General features: G+C 43.7%; 1 protein-coding gene across 1 annotated transcript in view; it reads right to left on the reverse strand.

Moving 5' to 3' along the window:
• DOCK4 (dedicator of cytokinesis 4) overlaps window positions 1-20,648 on the reverse strand; it is a 1,616,764-nt gene that overhangs the window by 178,393 nt on the left and 1,417,723 nt on the right. Inside the window, exons 41-42 of the mRNA XM_086919301.1 lie at window positions 10,138-10,304; window positions 8,936-9,022 (exon numbers count right to left, since the gene is read on the reverse strand). Coding sequence (XP_086775427.1) covers window positions 8,936-9,022; window positions 10,138-10,304 — 254 coding nt within the window. The remainder of the gene's footprint in view (window positions 1-8,935; window positions 9,023-10,137; window positions 10,305-20,648) is intronic.

The following is a 20,648-nucleotide window of genomic DNA, read 5'->3' on the forward strand; positions in this document are numbered from 1 at the left end:
GGGATGATTATGATACAAGATGCTATCATTCACAGCAATTGCATATAAACCCGAGCTGGCATCCAATGATTGGGTTGAACTACAGCCTATTTCGAACTCTGGCAGCGCTGGGAACCGCCAGGGCTTTTTCAGTATTTAGCGTGGCTCCTAGGTAATCCTGAGTATTGGCTGGTAGGCGATATGATTTTGTCACATTGATTGTGAACCCTAGTTGATGTAGTAACTGAATTATTCTGAAAGTGTGCTGAAGGCATTGTTGGTACGTGCTAGCTTTGATGAGCCAGTCGCCCAAGTATGGAAAGCCATGGATGTTTTGTCTTCTCAGGTGAGCAGCTACTACCGCCCGACGCTTTGTGAAGCTTCTGGGGGCAGTGGTGACTCCAAATGGGAGTACCTTGAACTGAAAGTGTTGACCCGCTACCACGAACCTGAGGAATTTGCGATGAGCTGGGTGGCTTGGAATATGAAAATAGGTGTCTTGTAGATCTTTTAGATCTAAAGTAGACAGAAAGTCACCTTTTTGCAGCAGAGGCAGTGTCACCATGTGGAAATGATTTGATTGAATGTAAAGATTTAGTTCTCTGAGATCTAATATTAGTCTGAGAGAACCATCTTTTTTGGGTATTAGGAAGTAAAAAGAGTATACACCTGACCTGTGATGTTGCGGTGGTACGGGTTCCATAGCTCTTTTAGAAGTAGAGACTGAACCTCTTGTTTGAGGAGGTGTAGGTGATCTGGTGAAAGTTTGTGTCATTTTTGTGGAATGTTTGGAGGAGAGTTAATGGACTCCAGGCAGTAGCCAGAACAGATAATTTGTAGTACCCAATTGTCTATTTTTATTAACTGCCAGATTGCTAGGAAATCTGACAGTCTTTCCCCGGACAGGTGTTAAGTGATCGCGGAAAGTGGAGGCAAGTTACTGCTTTGTATTGGAGGGGGAGATGCGTGTGTTTCAGCATCTGCTCCTGCCTTTGCTGTTGTTACCTCTGTAACACTCTTTGAAGTAACCCCTAGATGGAGACAGTTGGGTTTTGCCCTTATAAGTGGAGGTGGTCTCCGATGAGGTATTTTTAGAGCCTGTGTGGTAAAAGGAGCACTGAAAGGAACCACAGCTTTGTGCTGACTGAAGGGCTCCATAGATTTGGCTACTTCAGTGTCCTTTATTTTCTTTAGTTAAGTATCTACCAGTGGCCCAAATAGATGCTCTCTAGCAAAGGGAGCGTTTAAAATGGAGGTTTGCACCTCTGGATTGAACCCTGATATGCAAAGCCAAGCATGTCTTCTCAAGAGGACACTGGTGTTTACCCCTCTAACAGCAGTGTCTGCAGCATCTAGTGAACATCTTATACCGTTATTGGAAATAAGTTGCCCTTCAAACACCAGGTCTTGTGCCTTAGATCTGTGTTCCTGGGAAAATATTGTAATAACTGCTCCATCTCATCCCAGTACGCCCGGTCATATTGTGCTAGCAATGCCTGAGTGTTAGAGACACGCCAGAACTTGGCCGCCTGAGAGGCCACCCTTTTCCCGGAAACATCAATAAGTTTGGATTCTTTATCCCGGGGTGGACCATCTCCTGTTGTCTAGGAGTTGGCCCTTTTCCTTGCATTGGACACAACCAGAGAGTCTAGTGGCAATTGACCTTTTATATATACTGGGTCCGATGGGGATGGCTTGTTTTTTTTTCTGCTCTAGAGGTAAGAATACGAGCTCTGACCGGGTCGTTTAAAATGTCATCCACATGCCTGATCATCCCTTTGAGCATAGGTAGTGTATGTGATAACCTCTGCGTAGTACTGAGAGTTTCAAAGAGGAAATCCTATTCTAAGGACTCCTTATGTAGCTGCACCCCATGATAGTTGGCAGCCCTACCCAGTAACTCAATGTAGCCTACACTGTCATTTGGTGGAGAGGGCTTGTTAGAATATAAATCAGGATCATTGTCCGTGGGCAAATTGGTATTGTAATCATCCCCTGGGTCTTGCATTGGTTGAGTATCATCTCCATGGTCACCCCCATCATCCTGGTTGCCAGGTGTATGTGGTGGTGAATGTTCAGGTGAAATAGGCTGAAACTGAGATGAAGGACTTGAAGGAAGAGCAGGAGGAGGAGGAGGAAGGGAAGGGTTAGTTCTAACTGTTCTCTTCTTGAAAGGAATGTGGTATTCTTCCTCTGTATCAGTCCCTCTTTTTAAAGTCACTTTAGTGGTGATATGTCCAGTTTGAGGATGATTATACAGCACTTTTTGTTTCGGATCTGGTTTGTCGATCGGAGGGTCGAAACTGGGTCTTTTTGGTGATTTCGGCACATCTGACTATTTCGGTGCCGAAGTCTTGGGTGTTGATGTCTTCGGATCCAAGGTGTGTTTCGGTGCCGAATGGTGGGGGGTCGGTGCCAGACTTGTGTTTCGACCCCGAAGGTCTCGGCTCTGAACTTGATTTGGAGGAAATCTTTTTGCAGCCAGAAGGTTTTTTTGGTAGGCTTCAGTGCCGAGCCAGAAGTCTGAAGCATAGTATCAGTACCGACCGGAGCTCGAGGATGCGGGTTGGACAGGAGACGCCTTCTTTTGTGGAGTTGGGTCTTGGGAAGAGGGGGGAGCTGTAATCATGGTATGTTGTCCTTGTGGGATGTCGTTCTCATGGTCTGAGTAGAGCTCTGGGATGGCGATCGGCTCCTGCTCCTCCCTGGTTCACATGGCCTTGCCTGCTTCGTCGTCCGATTGGTGTCCGAAGATGTCCGGAATGGAACTTGTGTGCTGGCTCTGCATGTCGCGACGTCAAGCCCGACGGTCGCGAAGTGTCTTTTTGGAGGGGAAAGCCTGGCACACGTTGCAGTCCTGTTCTCTGTCTCCGGGTGACAAACACAGATTACACGCTTCGTGTGAGTCGGTCCGCGGGTTTTTCGTGTGACACCGAGGGCAGAATTTAACGGGAATTTGTTCCATCGACTGCGGGTCGGTCCCAACGGCCTTCCACGAGCTTTCCGATTGAAAGTTTGATTTTGCAAGTAAATACAATACAGTGAAGGGTGAGCATCTTGCGCACCGAGGGAAGCCGAAGGAAAGATGTCAAACCGGAGCACCACAATAGACGTCCGATGGCGGAAAAAAACTATCCAACAATGGAGTCGATGCCCATGCGCACTATCATCGTAAGGAGGAGTCACCTACCTCGTGACTGGAAAAACTTCTTCGAAGAAATATAAAGTGCAAACATCCAGACCCAACACTAGATGGCGAGCTATGCACAGCATGTGATCTACAGCTCACATGCCTCGAACACAATTTTAGTAACCCCTCAAAAGGTCGAGTACTTGGAAAGCTAACAGTTTTGCCAATTCTGTCACTACTTGGTTGTTGGAAAATGTACAGCAGGATAGATGACCATAAACGTGTTTTTTTTTTAATCAAAAATGTATTGGTCATCTACTTTCTCCACATGTCTCAACTAACTGCTGCCAACGTTATCAGTCATAAATAACACACCAAACAGTATTGGTGCATTCTGCGAATTGGAAAAAAGCAGTGGTGTCAATAAAATTGATGCAAAAAGAACAATTAATGGACAGAATGCATAACAATGTCATACATTCACTCCAGTACAGAGATCTGGGCCTATATCCATCGTTTTTTTTGCTCCCCATGCTGTTCCAGTTTGAACCCAGCCATATGCAAATCAGTCTTGACCCTGCGCACAATGGGAACAGTCCAGCCCGAACTGCCATGCCAGGTCCTCCCTTGACTGGAAACAAGCATCCTAGGACCAGTTTCGGGGTTTCACCCCTCAGCAGTCAGGATAGCTTGACTCCAGTGGCATTGGGAGACGGGACCCACGTTTGGGCATACCCATCCCACTCGAAGTGACAAATGTAAAAAGAACAATGGATGGACAGAATGCAGAACAATGTCACATATTTACCCAAATATAGAGATCTGGCCTTAAATCCATCGTTTTTTTGCTCCCCATGCCATTCCAGTTTAAACCCAGCCATATGCAAATCAGCCTGGACCCTGTGCCCACTGGGAACAGTCCAGCCGAAACTGCCAGGCCAGGTCCTCCCAAGACTGGAAACAAGCATCCTAGGACCGGTTTTGGGGTTACGCCCCTCATCAGCCAGGATAGCTTGACTCCAGTGGCATCGAGAGCACTGGACCCACATCTGGGCATACCTGTCCCACTCGGGGAGTCAAATGCAAAAAGAACAATTGAAGCAAAAGAGAGCACTTTTGCCTTTTCCGCAGCACTAACGTTCCCTCACAGATCTAACAAGCATTTGCAATGCAATAGGTCTTGCATTTACGAGAGTTTAAGCTATTGGCATTGTAAATGACAATGCTTTTTATTTACCGGTTTTGAAAACCACCACATAAATAAAAGGCATTATCATTTACAATGCCAATAGCTCATTTTTCGCAAATGACAGACCTATTGCATTACAAATGTTTAGTATGTGGAGGAGGCAGACAAAGTGATGGAAATATACCACTGTAGCTGTTATATTGACAACTGGGGATTAGACATATGCAGATCACACCAGGCCCAGCAGAGATCTGTATAGCCTGACAGCTTGGTAGAGGTATTCGTCATGGCTTGGAGATCCCCTGCTCTGCCGTTCCAGTTTGAACCCAGCCATATGCAAATCAGTCTTGTCCCTGGGCACAATGGGAACAATCCAGCCCGAACTGCCAGGCCAGGTCCTCTCTGGACTGGAAACAAGCATCCTAGGACCGGTTTTGGGGTTTCACCCCTCAGCAGCCAGGATACTGGACTCCAGTGGCATTGGGAGACGGGACCCACATCTGGGCATACCCATCCCACTCGGGGTGACAAATGCAAAAAGAACAATTGAAGCAAAAGAGAGCACTTTTGCCTTTTCCGCAGCACTAACGTTCCCCTTACAGATCTAACAAGCATTTGTAATGCAATAGGTCTCGCATTTCACAAGAGTTTAAGCTATTGGCATTGTAAATGACAATGCTTTTTATTTATCGGTTTTAAAAACCACCACATAAATAAAAGGCATTATCATTTACAATGCCAATAGCTCATTTTTCGCAAATGACAGACCTATTGCATTACAAATGGTTAGTATGTGAAGGAGGCAGACAAAGTGATGGAAATATACCACTGTAGCTGTTATATTGACAACTGGGGATTAGACATATGCAGATCACACCAGGCCCATCAGAGATCTGTATAGCCTGACAGCTTGGTAGAGGTATCCATCATGCTTGGAGCTCCACTGCTCTGACTGCTCAAGGAAAGACCTTTCCTAGCTGCATGTAGAGCGTTGCACCCAAGAACTGAGGACTCATCACTAGTTCTACAGAGGACCAGTTAATGTTTATTATCAGTCCTAATCCTGTAACTGACTGATACATGCAGCAGCATAAGCCTTGACTGTATAGCCTCAGAAAAACCCTGGCATTCAGTGCCCTTAGAGTTGCACTTTAAAGCTCCCTTAATCAGTTTCTATAGTTACAGAGGTGTGATGAGCTTCAAAGATAACAATTCTGGTGCTGAGTAGACAAGAAACACGAATTGGGTTGCATTCTGGTAAGTTCCACCTAAATTTGGAAGCCTGGAAATGGTGCAGCCATAATCCGGCAGAGACAGGACCAAGTCATTAACCAATAGTATGTAGATCTGTTGGCCAGACTGTAGTGCCCCAAACGGGAATGACAAATTTGGAAAGTAGAGGATTGGTCTATATTAGATTCAGCTTCTGAAAATGTAAAGAAATACACCATCATGTGATAGAAAGGCACAGTGGGCCCAGGTGAGCTCAAACATACACTGACTGGGTGTTTGGGTAACACTTGCAGCAGCATTTAGATGTAGGGCTTATCCCCTAGGAGTAGGTAGGGATACCTAGGTGCTATGCAGTATTAGTCAGTTTCCCGGAACATAAGTGGTGTAAATCAGAGCGAGCAGGATACCAACGAGTTAACTGCATTGTTAAGAAGTCATGGCCTGATTTTGCAGTGAAGCAAGGCTGAGATGTTCCTGAAGTATCTTGGTACAAGCAGCAGACATGCTTTAGATAAAATGTATCATGAGAGCAGCTGATGGACGAAAACTAGAGATCAAGAATATATGTAATGAACAGTGAAGCTTAACAGAGTGTGAGCTTGCAAGTGCATTTTCACAAGTTATTCTGACTAGATATAATCTTGGGAGCCAGCCCTTACAGCCTTCCACAGGAAATGAGAAAGCAGACAGTATGCAACATGAAAAAAGTGCCTGAATGAACATGTGGTGCATAAAAAAGTACAGCAAAGGGCCTGGAAGGTTCTTGAGCGAGAACAATTTTTGAATAGACAATTTCCTTGTGTTTTGTTTATATAAGTTGGCAGAGCAAATATCTAGGAGAGTCTAGACTAGACATGAACCATGCTGCAGCACCATTAGACTGCTCTTCCCAGGGTTGCCCATCAGGACAAATCTGGACTTATCTGAGTGGGTCTCTCTCCAACAACATGAAGCAATACATCACAACATAATACTAAAGAGAAAGTATTGGTTTGTTTTCGTTACACATGTCCTTCCAATTCCTCGTGTCATATATATTATTCTACCTGCTTCTTTTCCATTATTGGTTTTGTTCGTTTTAGCCATGCATTTGACCCCATCCCCACTGGCATTCAGGATCACAGATGCCATACTTAGTGAGTTTAAGTCGCTTGGCTAGATCCCACCATCCAACATTCTAAATATCCAGAGAATCCACACCAGTGCCTGTGCCCAGCCTGGTGAAACACCTTTCACGGATGTGGACGTTGGCTTCTGTCAAAAATAGATTGTGTGATACAGAGAATTTTTTCTGAAGTCTTAAAACCTGGGTGTTTTGCTATGGTGGATTTACATTTACAAAAACATTTTAAGTACCGTTATACCGCCTTCTTATTTATACACTGGGTAACTTTGCTAAAACTTGGATAGTTTGTCATGCCAATAATGGACTTATTTTGAATTATTTTCAAATAAACTATACACAAAACTGACGGGTAGCAAATGAAGGATATCGAACAATGACGACTGAACTACAACTTCCTCTTTTTGGCAACACCACAATAACTCTTAAGTAACAGAAAGGCGACAGGCAGCGTAATATAAAAGAGCTAAAAATAGTGTGTTCCAAATTCAGTTGGTGTAGAGGAAAATAAGTTGGCTGAAGAGTAAGGAACAAGAAAAAAAAAACCTTCCCTAAACTTTAATTGACCACTCATACAGCAGTCCGACACCAGGTATTTCTTAAAAGCACCAACATCACATAAATGCGCAATATCAACACCATCCCACAGACCCTACTTTATAGTCACATTAGAGTGTACCTTTTAGCGCATGTTCAAATATGCTATACATTTACTTCTACTTCGTAAATCATCCACATTCATTTCCAGAGACCATACTAGCAACACTCACAACAGTACTAGCAACCTCGTGAAACAAAGAACATTTGGCATTACAACTCCACCAAAACAGTAACTGGTCAACTCCCCTAGGCGTAGCACTATGTTTTCTGGCAGGCTTCCGAAATCCAGGACCTAGGGGGCTCCCACATAACATTTAGTGACAATCTGGCTGCCACCAGTGTAAATGTCCTCTCCTTCTGTGTCGCTATCTCCGGCTCAGCTGGACCCTTCCTCATCCCCAGGGAAGGGCGGTGGGTGTTTTGTGCTGCCTACGGTTGTGCTGGGGCTGCTACTGTCAGTGGTCGCCATCTTCCCGACCAGCGCCTGAGGCCGCTGCAAACATCACCGCGCTGGGAGGAGAAGTGGGGGCTGTAAACACCGGCGTGAGCCTAAACACCTCTACTGACAGATAGAGACACTCAACAAGGATAACTTTATTCAGCCCTGCGACTCGGACAGAGTGGGAGGGTGGGGAGATGTCAGGAGGGTCGGCACATGGGACCCAGACTCACACTGGGCAGGAGAGGAGGGGCTGCAAGCATATGCTGGTCCCAAGACAGGTCGACAGAGAGCGAAGAGGTCCACCTCCTTATCTGTTTTATTTTCAATAAGAATCTGTTCACAGACCCAAAATGAAGATTGTTTTTTAAAGATACAAATATAGTTTGGGAGTCATACTGGGGTGCTTCATGAAGTTTTAGCAAAAGTGGATAAATATGTGTTAATGTTCTATTATGGACATTTTATTTCAGGCAAATGTATGAGGCTAAAGCAATAAGCAGTCGCCAGGCAGCCGCGGTTATGACATAGACGTTACTCTTTTTGAGACGGCCGACTTGGACGGGATCGTCTGACTTCCTTTTGGCGTACAAGGTTTCTTATCTTTATGGGGCAATGGCCCCATAAAGATAAGAAACCTTTTACGTCAAAAGGAAGTCAAACGAGCCCGTCCAAGTGGGCCGTCTCAAAAAGAGAAAAGTCTACGTCAGAAAAAGCTCTTTCCCAATGGCTGGCCACCGTTTAGCATAAACGTTGAAGGCGGCCAATGGGAAAGAGGGGCAGGGCTTAAAGCCCGAGACTCCAAGCTACTAAAAATCATTAAATCTCGACAGCGAGACTGCGCATGTGAGCAGCCCACGCACGCTCAACCTAAAAATGGGAGAAAGTCGGGCAACAGACACCGTTCCCACTTACTTCCCCCAGAGAAAACCACTGTAAGGCTGGTCTGCGCAGGCTTACAGTAACCTATCTCTCCCTCCAGGAGTGAGCGGCGGGAGGGGCAATATCTAGCTGTCACTTGGGTGTGCATAAGACGTCATCATTAACTTAACTTTATGAAAGGAAATCCTCCCTGGCACTATTGACATCATTACAAGAAAATATTCCAGATGCCCATCGCACATGCTGCCCAGTCATACAATCTGCCCCAGTACATCCGGCCCGAGTATTTTTTAGTTTCCAATACCAAACCAGATGTTCTGCTGAAGCTAAATGTGAGCGGTTATAAAATGTAATACCTACCACTTCACGCTTTTCCACTTCAAACCACCGAGAGATCCCAGGCAAACTTTGCACCAGTGTTAATGCAGTTCTCTCCACCCACAGGCTCTAAAAAACACAATATTTTCATATGTTAACCTCAGAGAAAAACAAACGAGCAACGACCAGATGTGTATCCATTTAAAACCTACCACACACATTATGCACAGTGAATACAATATTTAGCAGGCAAGTGATGTGTGCAGCCCTACCCCAACCCCACAGGACAAACACACAAGTGGAACTTCCCAAATGCAAAGAGAACGTTTATAATTGCGGAAGGGGAACTGCTCATTATTTGGATAGCAATATGGTAGAAGAAAGAAGGCATTAGGGACACGTTCTTACAGCACCATGGAACGATTTAGGCGCTGAGAACTAATTTTAAACCAACAATTTCAAAATAGAGAACAAAATTTAGACTGTGGGAAATGGGCCATGTTCTATGACTTGTAGATGGAATACAGATGCTCCAACCATAACTGTTCCAGCATTAGTATGGCATCTATAAACAGGTGATATTTATGAAGATCACATACAAGTCCTAATCTTCAGGCATTGCCTTTCAGAATCTGTCAATATCTGCTGCCAAATTTCAGCCGCTACAAGTGCACCAACTACAATTGTGCTAAATTCAAAGAGCACATTCCTTCCTTCCTACTCCCAGTGCACAGAAAATAGGAAAATTGTCTACTTAAACTAAAAGGTAATGGACACATCACAATTAACCATATTTTTCTCCGATTTATTATCGTTGAACCGTGGTTTTACAGTGTTTTTTTGACCAAGCTTTTGACTAGAAAATAATTGTGCCAATGTAAAGCTGCTTAACAAATGCGAAGAGCAACTTGTAAGGAGTAAAGCAGGTTTGGTTCATTGGTTCTCACTCTCTAGCAAAGGGACAAAGCAAAACATTGTTGCTGAAATGCACAGCACCGATGAGGGTTCATGAGCAACATCACTGTGTAAAAAATGTCAACATCATCTCTGGCACCACGGTAGCTTGCTACCAGTAAATGTGTACAGGTAAATACAAATTGTAAATATAATGTAATCACAGTATTTATCTGTACAGTTAAATAATAAAAACTAAACTAAAATAAGACTTTTTTTCCATTAAACTTAAAAAGCACCTGGTAATTTCTTCTGTCTAAAACATCAGTAAAACAGGTATAGAAGACTACCTTGAATTCGTTTTCCTTGTCCTTGGTCCCCTTGTGGAAGGGTCTGTCATATCTGAATCTCCAGATGTGATTCACTTTGTAAAAACTTTTGATGTTGTCAGGAATTCCCTCTCGCTGAAGCACTTCTTGGCTGTCGGGTATTGGTGTTACAGCATACATTTGCAAATCTGGGTCAAAAAAAGTTAAGGAGCAATGCGGAATCCCAAAAATCTGTAGTTCGTGCCAGTACCCGAATGCAAATCATTCCAGTCTGCATCTTAAGCTTGGTAAACCTGCTACAAGATTATATTTTTTATTATGAATGAAGTAGATGAAAGCTACCTTTACCATTCTAATCACATACATGCTCTGTCATGGCCATATCACCACTCACGTCCTCACAGATCCTATGAAGAAAGAACCCACTGACAATACCTGCAAAACACCAGCAATAGAGTTTCATCTTAGTCCCCTTTTGCCAGTGACTGCACTCGGCCACACAGCATCATACGGTCAAGTAGTAAAGCTGTAGTTATAGTGAAGGGAATCAATGAACTGAGAGTGCTAGAGGTTCTGCAGGCTACCAATTCCATCAACATGTCTTTCATACTGGAAATTACTTACAAGCCATTTACTAGAGCGCTGTTGTTTATTCAATCCTCCCAAAACAATATACCATCAGGGGCTAGACTGTCTCCAGGACCCATCAAAAAAGTGCTTACAAACTCTCAAATGAGCAAATGTGCTGCTGATATTACTGGAAGAGAACAATCAGTGGAATAAAAGTGTTACGTAACCATTTTAAATCAGTCCCCTGACTTAAGTAAATGTCGACAATAAAAGGAAAGACCCCAATAAACGGGGAAGAGTGCAAACAGTGTGAACTCTACAAGCAGAATTAAGTACTCCTTTACTGTTGTACCCAACACTCCATAGGACCGATAGCTCATTCAAACTGCAGCATTCCCTAATTTGGAAACAGAGAATCAAGTAACACAAGATTGTTACCTTAATGCTGACTAGGGGTGTAAAAAGATTTTTTTATTTTCAGGTCTCAATTATCACTTTTTGCGTTGTATGCGAACCTTGTCAGATAATGTTCACTCAAAATGAAACCAGCCGGGATGAAAAAAGAATAATGACTTTGGACTAAAACTGTTTCACGCATGTGAGGGACAGAATAAAACTTCACAAATGTTCATGTTTTCTCATAATTGTTGAATGAAGTAGAAAAAAAATTGTTTGTAACATCAAACTTCCCGAAGCTAGCTTAAAACAACATTATGGATTGAGCCGTCTTAGTGTCCTAGATGATCTTCTTGGTAGTCATGTAACTGAATATATGATATTACCACGATTACAAGTTCCACGCATGGCATTACCATGCAAATTTTAGTTCGCAGGTGGCTTTACCACACTGGAATTTGCAACGAAGGATTATACCACGCATTTTAACGATCTTTTAGCACAAACGATAAAGATTAATTTCTTACCTGACACCTTCCTTTCTTTCAGCAGCAGCCCGTACTTCAATTCACCATCGAAACAAGCGTCAAAACACGTCTACCAAAACTAAAAAAGGACTGCTATTTTCACGTACACGGCACGTCTTTGGGGGAGGCACTTTCCTTTTTCTTCGGTGGTACTGAAGTTCGTTTTTTTAATTTAAGTAATCCGCTCCTTTGTTTGTTTTTTGGGGGGGAGACCCCCCCAGCCCCTTTCCGAGCCCCCCTTCCCTTACCCCCCCAAGCCCACGCAGAACGACTTGAAGGAATACCACGTCTCCCCCCCAGCCCGTGGTAAAGACGTCGTGGAAGGCACCCTCGTTGTAAAGACGTTTGCGTGGTAAGTGTCACGTGGTAAACGTTATTAGTGGTAATGCCTTCATGGTAAATGATGTTTCCCCATGTAACTACCGTCCTGTTCAACAAGTTCATGAGTGGTGCCCCTAGGAGGTAGCTCACCTCTAAGATGTCTGTGCCCAGAAATATTCTTGCTTTGGTGGGACAATCCTAAGCTGCTAAGAACTAAAGATATCGTCTTTTGGTATAAATAATGTGTCACGTGGTCAGCCATGCTTGCTTACTCCTCTTAACTCCCTGGTAGTGAGTCAGTGGTTACATGACAGCCAATGAACAGAGGCTGAGTTGTATGTCGGTAATAGGAACAGGCCTAGAAGAATAAGTCATCATCAAGTTCACTTGCTTGCTTTTGGTGAAAAAAGTTAACTAAAACCAGCGACCGTGCAGCAAAAATATTCCTTAAATATTTAGATGAAAGAGAACATCACTTTGTGCATCACTTTAGTAAGATGCACACAAAAACGAGTGCATGTAGAAGGCATGTGGAGTTGCCCATGATGTTGAAATGCAAACGCAATCAATACATTATATGACCAGAAAAAGCTACCACAATTAAATTACATCTGATAGTTTTCATGAATGCCACCAGGAAGCAACAAACATGCCGTGTCTAGCCTTCCACCATACATGAGGCTATAACTTTTGCAAAATCAGCTTTAGCTGCACAGTTACCTGTTTCTAATTCAGCAAAACAAAAACAAAAATGATGAATATGTAGCACATAAACTTTACGGTGTAAACTCATTAAGGAATACGTTCAATAGCCATTGGACACCTAATTTGCAAATAATGGCCCAATTCAAAGAAGAAGAATGTCTAGAAAAAACACCAGAAGGCTTATCACCGTTTTTAAATAAACAAGTCTCATTGCCTCAACATGCATAGTCAACAATGGTTATTCCGGGTAACATGTCTGGCAAGAAGGCTGTTATTCAAAGATACATGATAAACAAGTACTGGCTCCAAGAGCTGTGGTCACACTGGGGTAGAGATTCTTCAAGGAAAATTTGAAGCAAGCCAGGAACACCAGCTGGATAGCTATTAGAGGGGAAAACGGTGTGGTCTGTTATTCTAATCTCTGTTGACACTGGATAGGTCCTACACGTATCAAGTTTAATTAATGAGTCATTCAAGTGTCTATTGAATGATGTTATATTTAAATGAGCATTAAAGAGAACTAATTCTAACCTCCCGAAACCAGTGGCAGAATCAGTTGCTTACTCTTGTACAGCATGTTACTTACCCTCAATAGCGTCTTTTCTGTTAGAGGTTCTATCTAACTGTAGACTCTTTACTTTTGAATATTCTCTAGGCGTCAGGCTGTATCCGAAAAATCTTAAGCAGTACCAATGTGCACCGGTAGATGGCGCTGATGGCTGTGCTGACATCGCCTGAACTGGATACAAAGTGCGAAGTGCCTGCTGACATCAGTTTCTTTCATGACACCCTAACGCACACTAACGAGAAGCAAAGTGAGAACATGTTACTAGTCTGATGTTTTTGTTTATTTATTTATTCAATGCAATTTTATATAGCGCGAACTTTACCCGAAGGTGTCAGAGCACATTACACGAGAACCTAAAAAGATACAAACAGGAAAAAATTGCAAATGTACATGTGTCTAAGAGGACCTTCCTTTTGAGTATGTGCAGTTCACAGAGAGGGTCGAAAGGGAGGGTTGGTAAGGAATACGCAGTTAGTAACTTGCTCTTCTGGAAGAGACTTCTAACTACAGATGGATTACCGTACACAAAATACCACATCAATAAACTCCACATTCGAGGGTCTGCGAACTCATTCAAACCAAAATGTTCTGCAGGACCAAGCGGGCAAAGTGAACCTCTCGACAGGCGTGAACATCCAGACAGTAGTGCTTCATGAAGGTATGAAGCACCACCAACATAGCTACCTGGCAAATATCAAGGATAGGAAATCTATGCACTAATCCAGTAGTCACAATCTTGACTCTGATGGAGAGAGCCCTAAAGCCTTCTGGGGGCTTCTTCTCCTCTACTGCGCAGATCTTCAATCCATCAAGAGATAGTCCTCTTTTACACACCTTTACCTTTCTTTACTCCAAAATACCCAATGATAAAGCTGATTGTCCAGTCAGTTATCCTTGGCACGATCGATATAAAAACTAAGGGCCCTCTTTGGATCCAAACAATGGAGTCTCTCCTCCTCCTTCAAAGGGTGAGGTGGAGCCAAGAACACCGGCAGGGTGATCGCTTGAGTGACGTAGAAAGGATCACCACCTTGGGTAGAAGGAAGGCATATGTTTTGAAAACCAGTTTATGCTGGAAGAATGTAGTATACAACGGTTGAACTGGAAGAGCCTGAAGCTCATTGACCAACAAGGCCGGTATTATGGCCCCGTTGGTCAAGAAGGCTGTTTTGAGAATAAAAACCCTGAGAGGACAGCTATGCATCTCAAAGGGGGGTACTCATTAGGAAGAGAACCAGATTCATAATGAAAGAAGTCAGAAACATGTGTTGCAAACATTTCAGAAACAGAGTCAGGTGACTAGAACAGGGACAGCTGATCCAGCAACATCAACAAAAGCTGAGGTGGCTGGAAAATAACATTTAACAGTGACAAAACGCCAAGCCCTGCTGGGCTAAGGACAACACAAACAGCAACACTTCAGTCAGATGGGCATGTAGTGGGTCAATGCACCGGGCTAAACAGCAAGCCACACATTTGTACTAAAGGCAGGCATGTACAGACTTTGCTACAGGACACCCAACTGCCAGACTAAGATCTACAACCTCAGGATGATGGTCAAATACTCTCAGCTGTCCCGGCTCAATCTCAAAGCATGAAGATGGAGTGTAAGCATGTTTGGGTGTAGGACCAAATCCTGCTGCTTCGACAGGAGAGCCTTCCAAAGGGGTAGCCTGAAGGGAGGACAAATGCTCAGACCCAGAAGTTTTGGATACCAATGTCTCCATGCCCAGTCTGGAGCCAATAGGATGACTTAAGCCCACAGTCAGTCCTGATCTTCTTGAGGAACTGAGGCAGGAGTGGTACTGCCAGAAGGGTATGCAGGAGTCTCACATTCCACTCCAAGCAGAATGAGTCCCCTAGTGAGAACCGCTTTGAAAACTACAATGCAAAGAAATAGGGACACTGCGCGTTCTTGGTGGTGGTAAATATATTGAGCCACGTTTCTCCCCAATCTTGTAAGAGACCTTAAACTTCCAGGTCGTGGTCCACAAGGTGTCGAAGACTGACTTTGTCTACCCTGGCATTTAGAGATACAATCAGGAAGATGTCCTGATGTTCCAGCCATTTCCAGAGGCGCAAGGCCTCCTGGTACAAGATCAACAACCCCACTCCGCCCTGCTTGTTGCAGTAACACATGGCAGCATTGTTTTCTCTGAACACATGAACCAGCCTCCCTTTGATGGACGGGAGGAAGGCTTTCAACACCAATCGGCTGGCCCGTATCTCAACAAGCTGATGTGGAGGTAGGTTTCGGCAGGAAACCAGAGTCCTCTGATCGCCACCTCTCACAGATGGCCATCTCACCTCAAAAAGGGTTAATCTGTTGCCACTGTCAGCCCTGGGAGGGGAAATGAGAGGTGACTACCGCGGAGCATATCATTATTCAATAGCCACCACAGCAGATAGCTTGCAGTCTCTTCTGATATCTGAACTCGATCTGAGGGATTTCCCTGATGTTGCGCCCATTGGTACTTCTAATACCACTGCAGGGCATGCATATGCCATCTAGCGTGTTTCACCAGCAGGATGCAGGAGAACATCAGAGCCGGTAGCCTCAGAGTCAGTCTCACCATGCTACAGGCTTGAGGCTGAAACATTGGGATCATGGTCTGAAGATCCTGGACTCTCCTTGCCAAAGTAGGTGCAAAACTGTATTGTGTCCAGAATAGTTCTGATGAAAGGGAGTGTTTTGGAGGGTAGGGTGGGACTTTGGCATGTTGATAGTGAAATCAAATGAATGAAGGCGACTTGCTGTAGTTTGGAGGTGGGTGCCACTGTCTAGAGTGAGCCCTTCTTCAAAAGACAATAGTTGAGGCAGGGGACTGCTGGGATCCCCCAACCTCCGAAAATGAACAGCAACTACTGTCATCACTTTTGTGAACACCTAAGGAGCACAGGTGAGGATGAAACCGAGCACAGCAAACTGAAAGTGCTCAGAGCCCACTGTGAACAGGTAACATCAGAGGGTATGCAAGACAGGGACATAGAAATAAGCATTGCGCAGGTGCAACGCTACCATCCAGTCTCCAGGGTCCAGCAAAGACAGGACATGGGCAAGGATGAGCATCTTGAACCTGTCCTTTCTAAGAAAGGTGATGAGAGGGCAAGGATCCAGAACAGGACAGACCACCAATTGCTTCTGGTGAGGTAACCCTCTTGACGGCTCCTGTGGCCAAAAGAACGTGCACTTTGTGGTGCAACAAGGACAGACGATTCTCCGACCACTGCTGTGTTGCTTTTCAGGCCATGGAAGTGCGTAACCCTGCTGCACAATCTGTAACATCCACTTGTGCTCCTCCCAGAGGGCTGTGCGCCTAGGAGGAAGTACTAAAGAGGTCTAGTGGGGGCAGTAGCGGGAGAGGTAAAATACTGGGCAGAATAGGTCCTTTGTTGCCCACACGACCCGTTGGAGCCTCCACCTAGACCACGAAAAATCTGAGGCCCCTGCTGGACTTGAGGATGTGGGTGGTTCTGGCAATGCTGAAACTCCCTACTCTTGCCATGGGAGAAACAAAAGAAGGAATGCTGCTGGCGCTGGGCAGCAGCAACACCTAAGGAATGAGCTATAACTCTGCTATTCTTAAGGCGCTCTAGCACAGCATCCTTTGCACCTAACAGGCACGAGCCATCGATGGGCATGTCTATCAACATTTATTGAACATCCCCCAATTTTTGCATTATAACCCTGCTGCTTTTGAACCTCTTAAAGATTAAGTGAAACAGAAGGTAGACTTTGAAATAATACGGTTGTACTCCTGACAAGTGGACATGAAAACATTCTCCAAATACCATACATTCCAATGCCAGCTAGAATACAAGCCTAAAGCACTTTATGTGTTAGGTAGATTGATATGGGGCACCCTGCTAAAGAAACAAGAGTCACTGTCTAGTTAGGCTGACTTGTAATATTTTCAAAAATGTAACTATGGCAGTCTAATGGAACATCAAACACCCCAACAAGATGACATGCAATTAGGTTTATTTTATTAGCAGTTGGCCGTAATGCTACCTCAATTCAAGTGTAGGTAGAGAGCAATGCATGTTTGTTGGACTTGACCCTTTATACAGGGTCATTCCCAAACTACTTGCCTTCACCCTCCTGTTTTCTGAACCCCTTTTTGTTGACTTTTATGATTCTGCAAACTTTAACACTGCTAAAGTGCTGGTGCTCTCTTCTTTAAACATGGTAAAATTGGCTTACATCCAACTGACTCATTTAATTTACCTGTTAATCCCTAATAAAGTGGTTCTTCATGACCTGTAAATTAAGTGTTACTAGTGGGCCTGCAGCACTGATTGTGCCACCCAATTAAGTTGCCTTTTAAACAGGTCTCAGACCAGCCATCGCAGCCTGTGTGCAATTCTAAACTACCACTTCGACTTGGCAAAATAAGCATTTTGCCAGGCCCAAACCTTCCTGTTTATTAATACAGATTTGGCATCCCTAGGCTAGGCAATAAACATCCCATAGGTCAGGGTGCAGTGTATTTTAAAAGATGCAACTACGCACAAAGAGAAGTAGGAGTAAACTAAAACTCGCTCCTAGAGACTTATGGCAAAGTTAATATGTTTGAAAAACTGCCCTCACCCACAAAATTGTGGCAGGCTTCATAATTGGGCTGCTAAACAACACCCCTGTGCAGACCAACACAGTGGGTGGAGCAATAGGGAGGGGAAAATAATACAAACATAAAGAAGAGCAGGGACCAAGCAAATAATATGTGCAGAAAAGAGTCTCTAAAACTAGCTCAGGGATATCCACTTCCCAATTTTATTCCCAGATTCCCCGGCCAGGATTAAAACTTCAAATAGAGGATGGTGGCGATATGGTTGGTTATAAAAAGTTCCCCCCTCCTCTCTGCATGCAAGTCAACATGTTTCTGCCGGGCATTGTGTCTTTTGTGGCTTTCGCCTTTGAAGATAAGATTCCGATCATGTCCGAAAACAGAACTCCGAATACATAGTGGTGGTGGCCTACAACAAATGTGTGAAACTGATATTGAGACTGTGGAAACAGAAATGTAAAAGTATGCATCTTGAAAATCCACAGAGCCGAGCCAATCTGCCAGACAAACAATCATTAAGACCCAGGTTACAGGAAGCTGAATCGTGAACTTCTATACCAGCAAACCTTGTTTGCCATCATATCTACTGAGGATGGGGTGGAGCTTGAACACCTTTGAGAGAAGTTTATAGGGAATAGTCTGAGGCATAAGCATAGACAAGGAGACTATTTAGCCCGTTTACTGCGGCCCCGATTTTCCTGCAGTGCGGCACTTCCGCAAAACGGGCAGGGCTGCGTCGGCCATTGGCCGACGGCAGCACTGGGGAGGTAGTGCTGCCGTCGGCCAATGGCCGACGGCAGCAAGGAAGGGGTTAAGAGAAAAGGCACAATCTTCACTTACAATGGAAAGACCATTTGTTTATTTTGTAACTGAAAGACCATTGTGAAACACGATTAGTGATTCTTCCTGTGACATGGAACATGTACACTTCTGGCTGATGAAATGAGTCTGTGGTGGCTTTTCCCAAGACTCACAAGTATCCATTGGTCTTGTTACAGGAGGCAGCACCTCATTTATGTGTATTTTATTGAACAATTTTGCCTACATTTTCAACTGAACAATGTTTTTTTAAAGAAAAGTCTATGAAGTTGCGAGAAAGTGGTAAAAGGAAAACTGGTTACTATGAATGATACACACTGTATTAAGAGTTGTTTTGTTAGATTAGGCCTATTGATGCTCACGCAATGCCATGTTTTAGTTAGCATTCACTGCATCATTTTCTTTTTAGACTCCATTTTGCTTGCTGATCGAAACTAATCTTTCTTAGTTCTGAGAAATGCCCTCTGCTAAGGTTTGTTTCTGCAATAAAGACTGTTAGTGCCAGCGCATATCTTTTCAACTCGATAAAGGTCCTCTCCCACGTGTCTGACAGTTTTATCGCAGCCCAGGGTGAAGCGGCCTTGGACTGTGCTGGGTTGTGCAAGATACAAGACAGAAAACCTTTTTTTTGTCTTTAAATGTCCAGTTACATCTACCTAAAAAATTCCACTGTGGGCGTGTTATTGCCTAACCATGAAATGTACAAAATGTATCTTTATGCTTACTGCTCCTTAGTTCCCTCTGTAGCACTCTCTTCAGACTGTACAGAACGGCCCGCTCTGAGCGTATATGAATAAACATTTATTGGTATATATTCTCCACTGTCTCTTCGACTCTTCATTTGGTACGGAAGGCTGAGAGGTGGTGGCCCTAACCTGGTCACTTCCTTCAGTTTGCACTTGAGATCACTTAAGAGTCTAAAAAGGTAATTTTGCACTTTTCTAACATTACAGTGTCATTTAGAGTTATTAGATTTCACAGAACCATTAAGAAAATAGAGTAACACTTAATTTTCCTTCCACACCAGTCTACATGCTGTACTGTCCAGATCAGACTATTCCTTTGGAGGAATTGCTGTGTGCAAGATTACAATCCAAAAGTTTGGGAAACACAGTTTTCGAGAGTTGAATAGTTTAGTGCTGCTAGTCGGCTTTAGTTAAAGAAATGATGAGGTGGAGCAGATACTTCTAGTGAAGGTCTTTGAAACAAGAAAAATACATCGGAATAAAGATGTTTTAGACCACTCAACTCGGCCCAAGTAAGCATTCAGTGACTTGCTAAGTGTAAAATAACATAAGAAGAGCTTCTCGCCCAAAAAATGCAAAATCTAAATATTGTCAAGCTATGCTTATGGGTTATTGTCATCTCTCAACTGTAACAACCAAGATTCTTTGGTCTAGTGAGAAAAAACTAAGGGGAAAAGAAATAAGAAAATGACATGAATCTTCCAGTTACTCCGAAAATAAATGTACACCAATTTCTAAAATGCGGAAAGACCACACTGGTAGAACAGAGTTCTACTTCATATATTACACAATGGAATGTCTGTGAGCACAGAGGTGGATTTGCTATCACTGCATCAGCAGATATAAACAATTTCCTGCTGTATAACTAAGCTGGACAAACATCTCTGCCAACGTGAGAGAAAAAATTAGCAAAATGTGCAAAATTAAACCATGCCCCAATCTGCATGGAAATGGATATAGAAAGGATTGCTATAGCTAAAACTCAATTTCCTGTGTGTAAACATAGTGATAAAGGTGTTGTTCATGTAACATCCTAGAATGAATTAATTGAATGCCTCGTGTCACTCCCTACCCCTCAGACAGCTCGTACAGATCAAGCCTCTTTGATCACCTTTCATCAACTGCTTCTCATACCTATTTCTGTTTCACAGTCTTTAGCACTGCACTTCCTGGAACAGCGTGGCTTCCAAAAACCTTCATCACTTCTTGCCTCTATTTGCCACATCTAACAAGGAATCACCTTTGTCAACCAATCACTTCTGTTGTTTCTAAGTTCTAAAGGGAAAGGGTCTTATCATCTATGCCTGCCATG

The sequence above is a fragment of the Lissotriton vulgaris genome, chromosome 1_1 (genome assembly GCF_964263255.1).
Source record: "Lissotriton vulgaris chromosome 1_1, aLisVul1.2, whole genome shotgun sequence".
Taxonomy (NCBI): Eukaryota; Metazoa; Chordata; class Amphibia; order Caudata; family Salamandridae; genus Lissotriton; species Lissotriton vulgaris.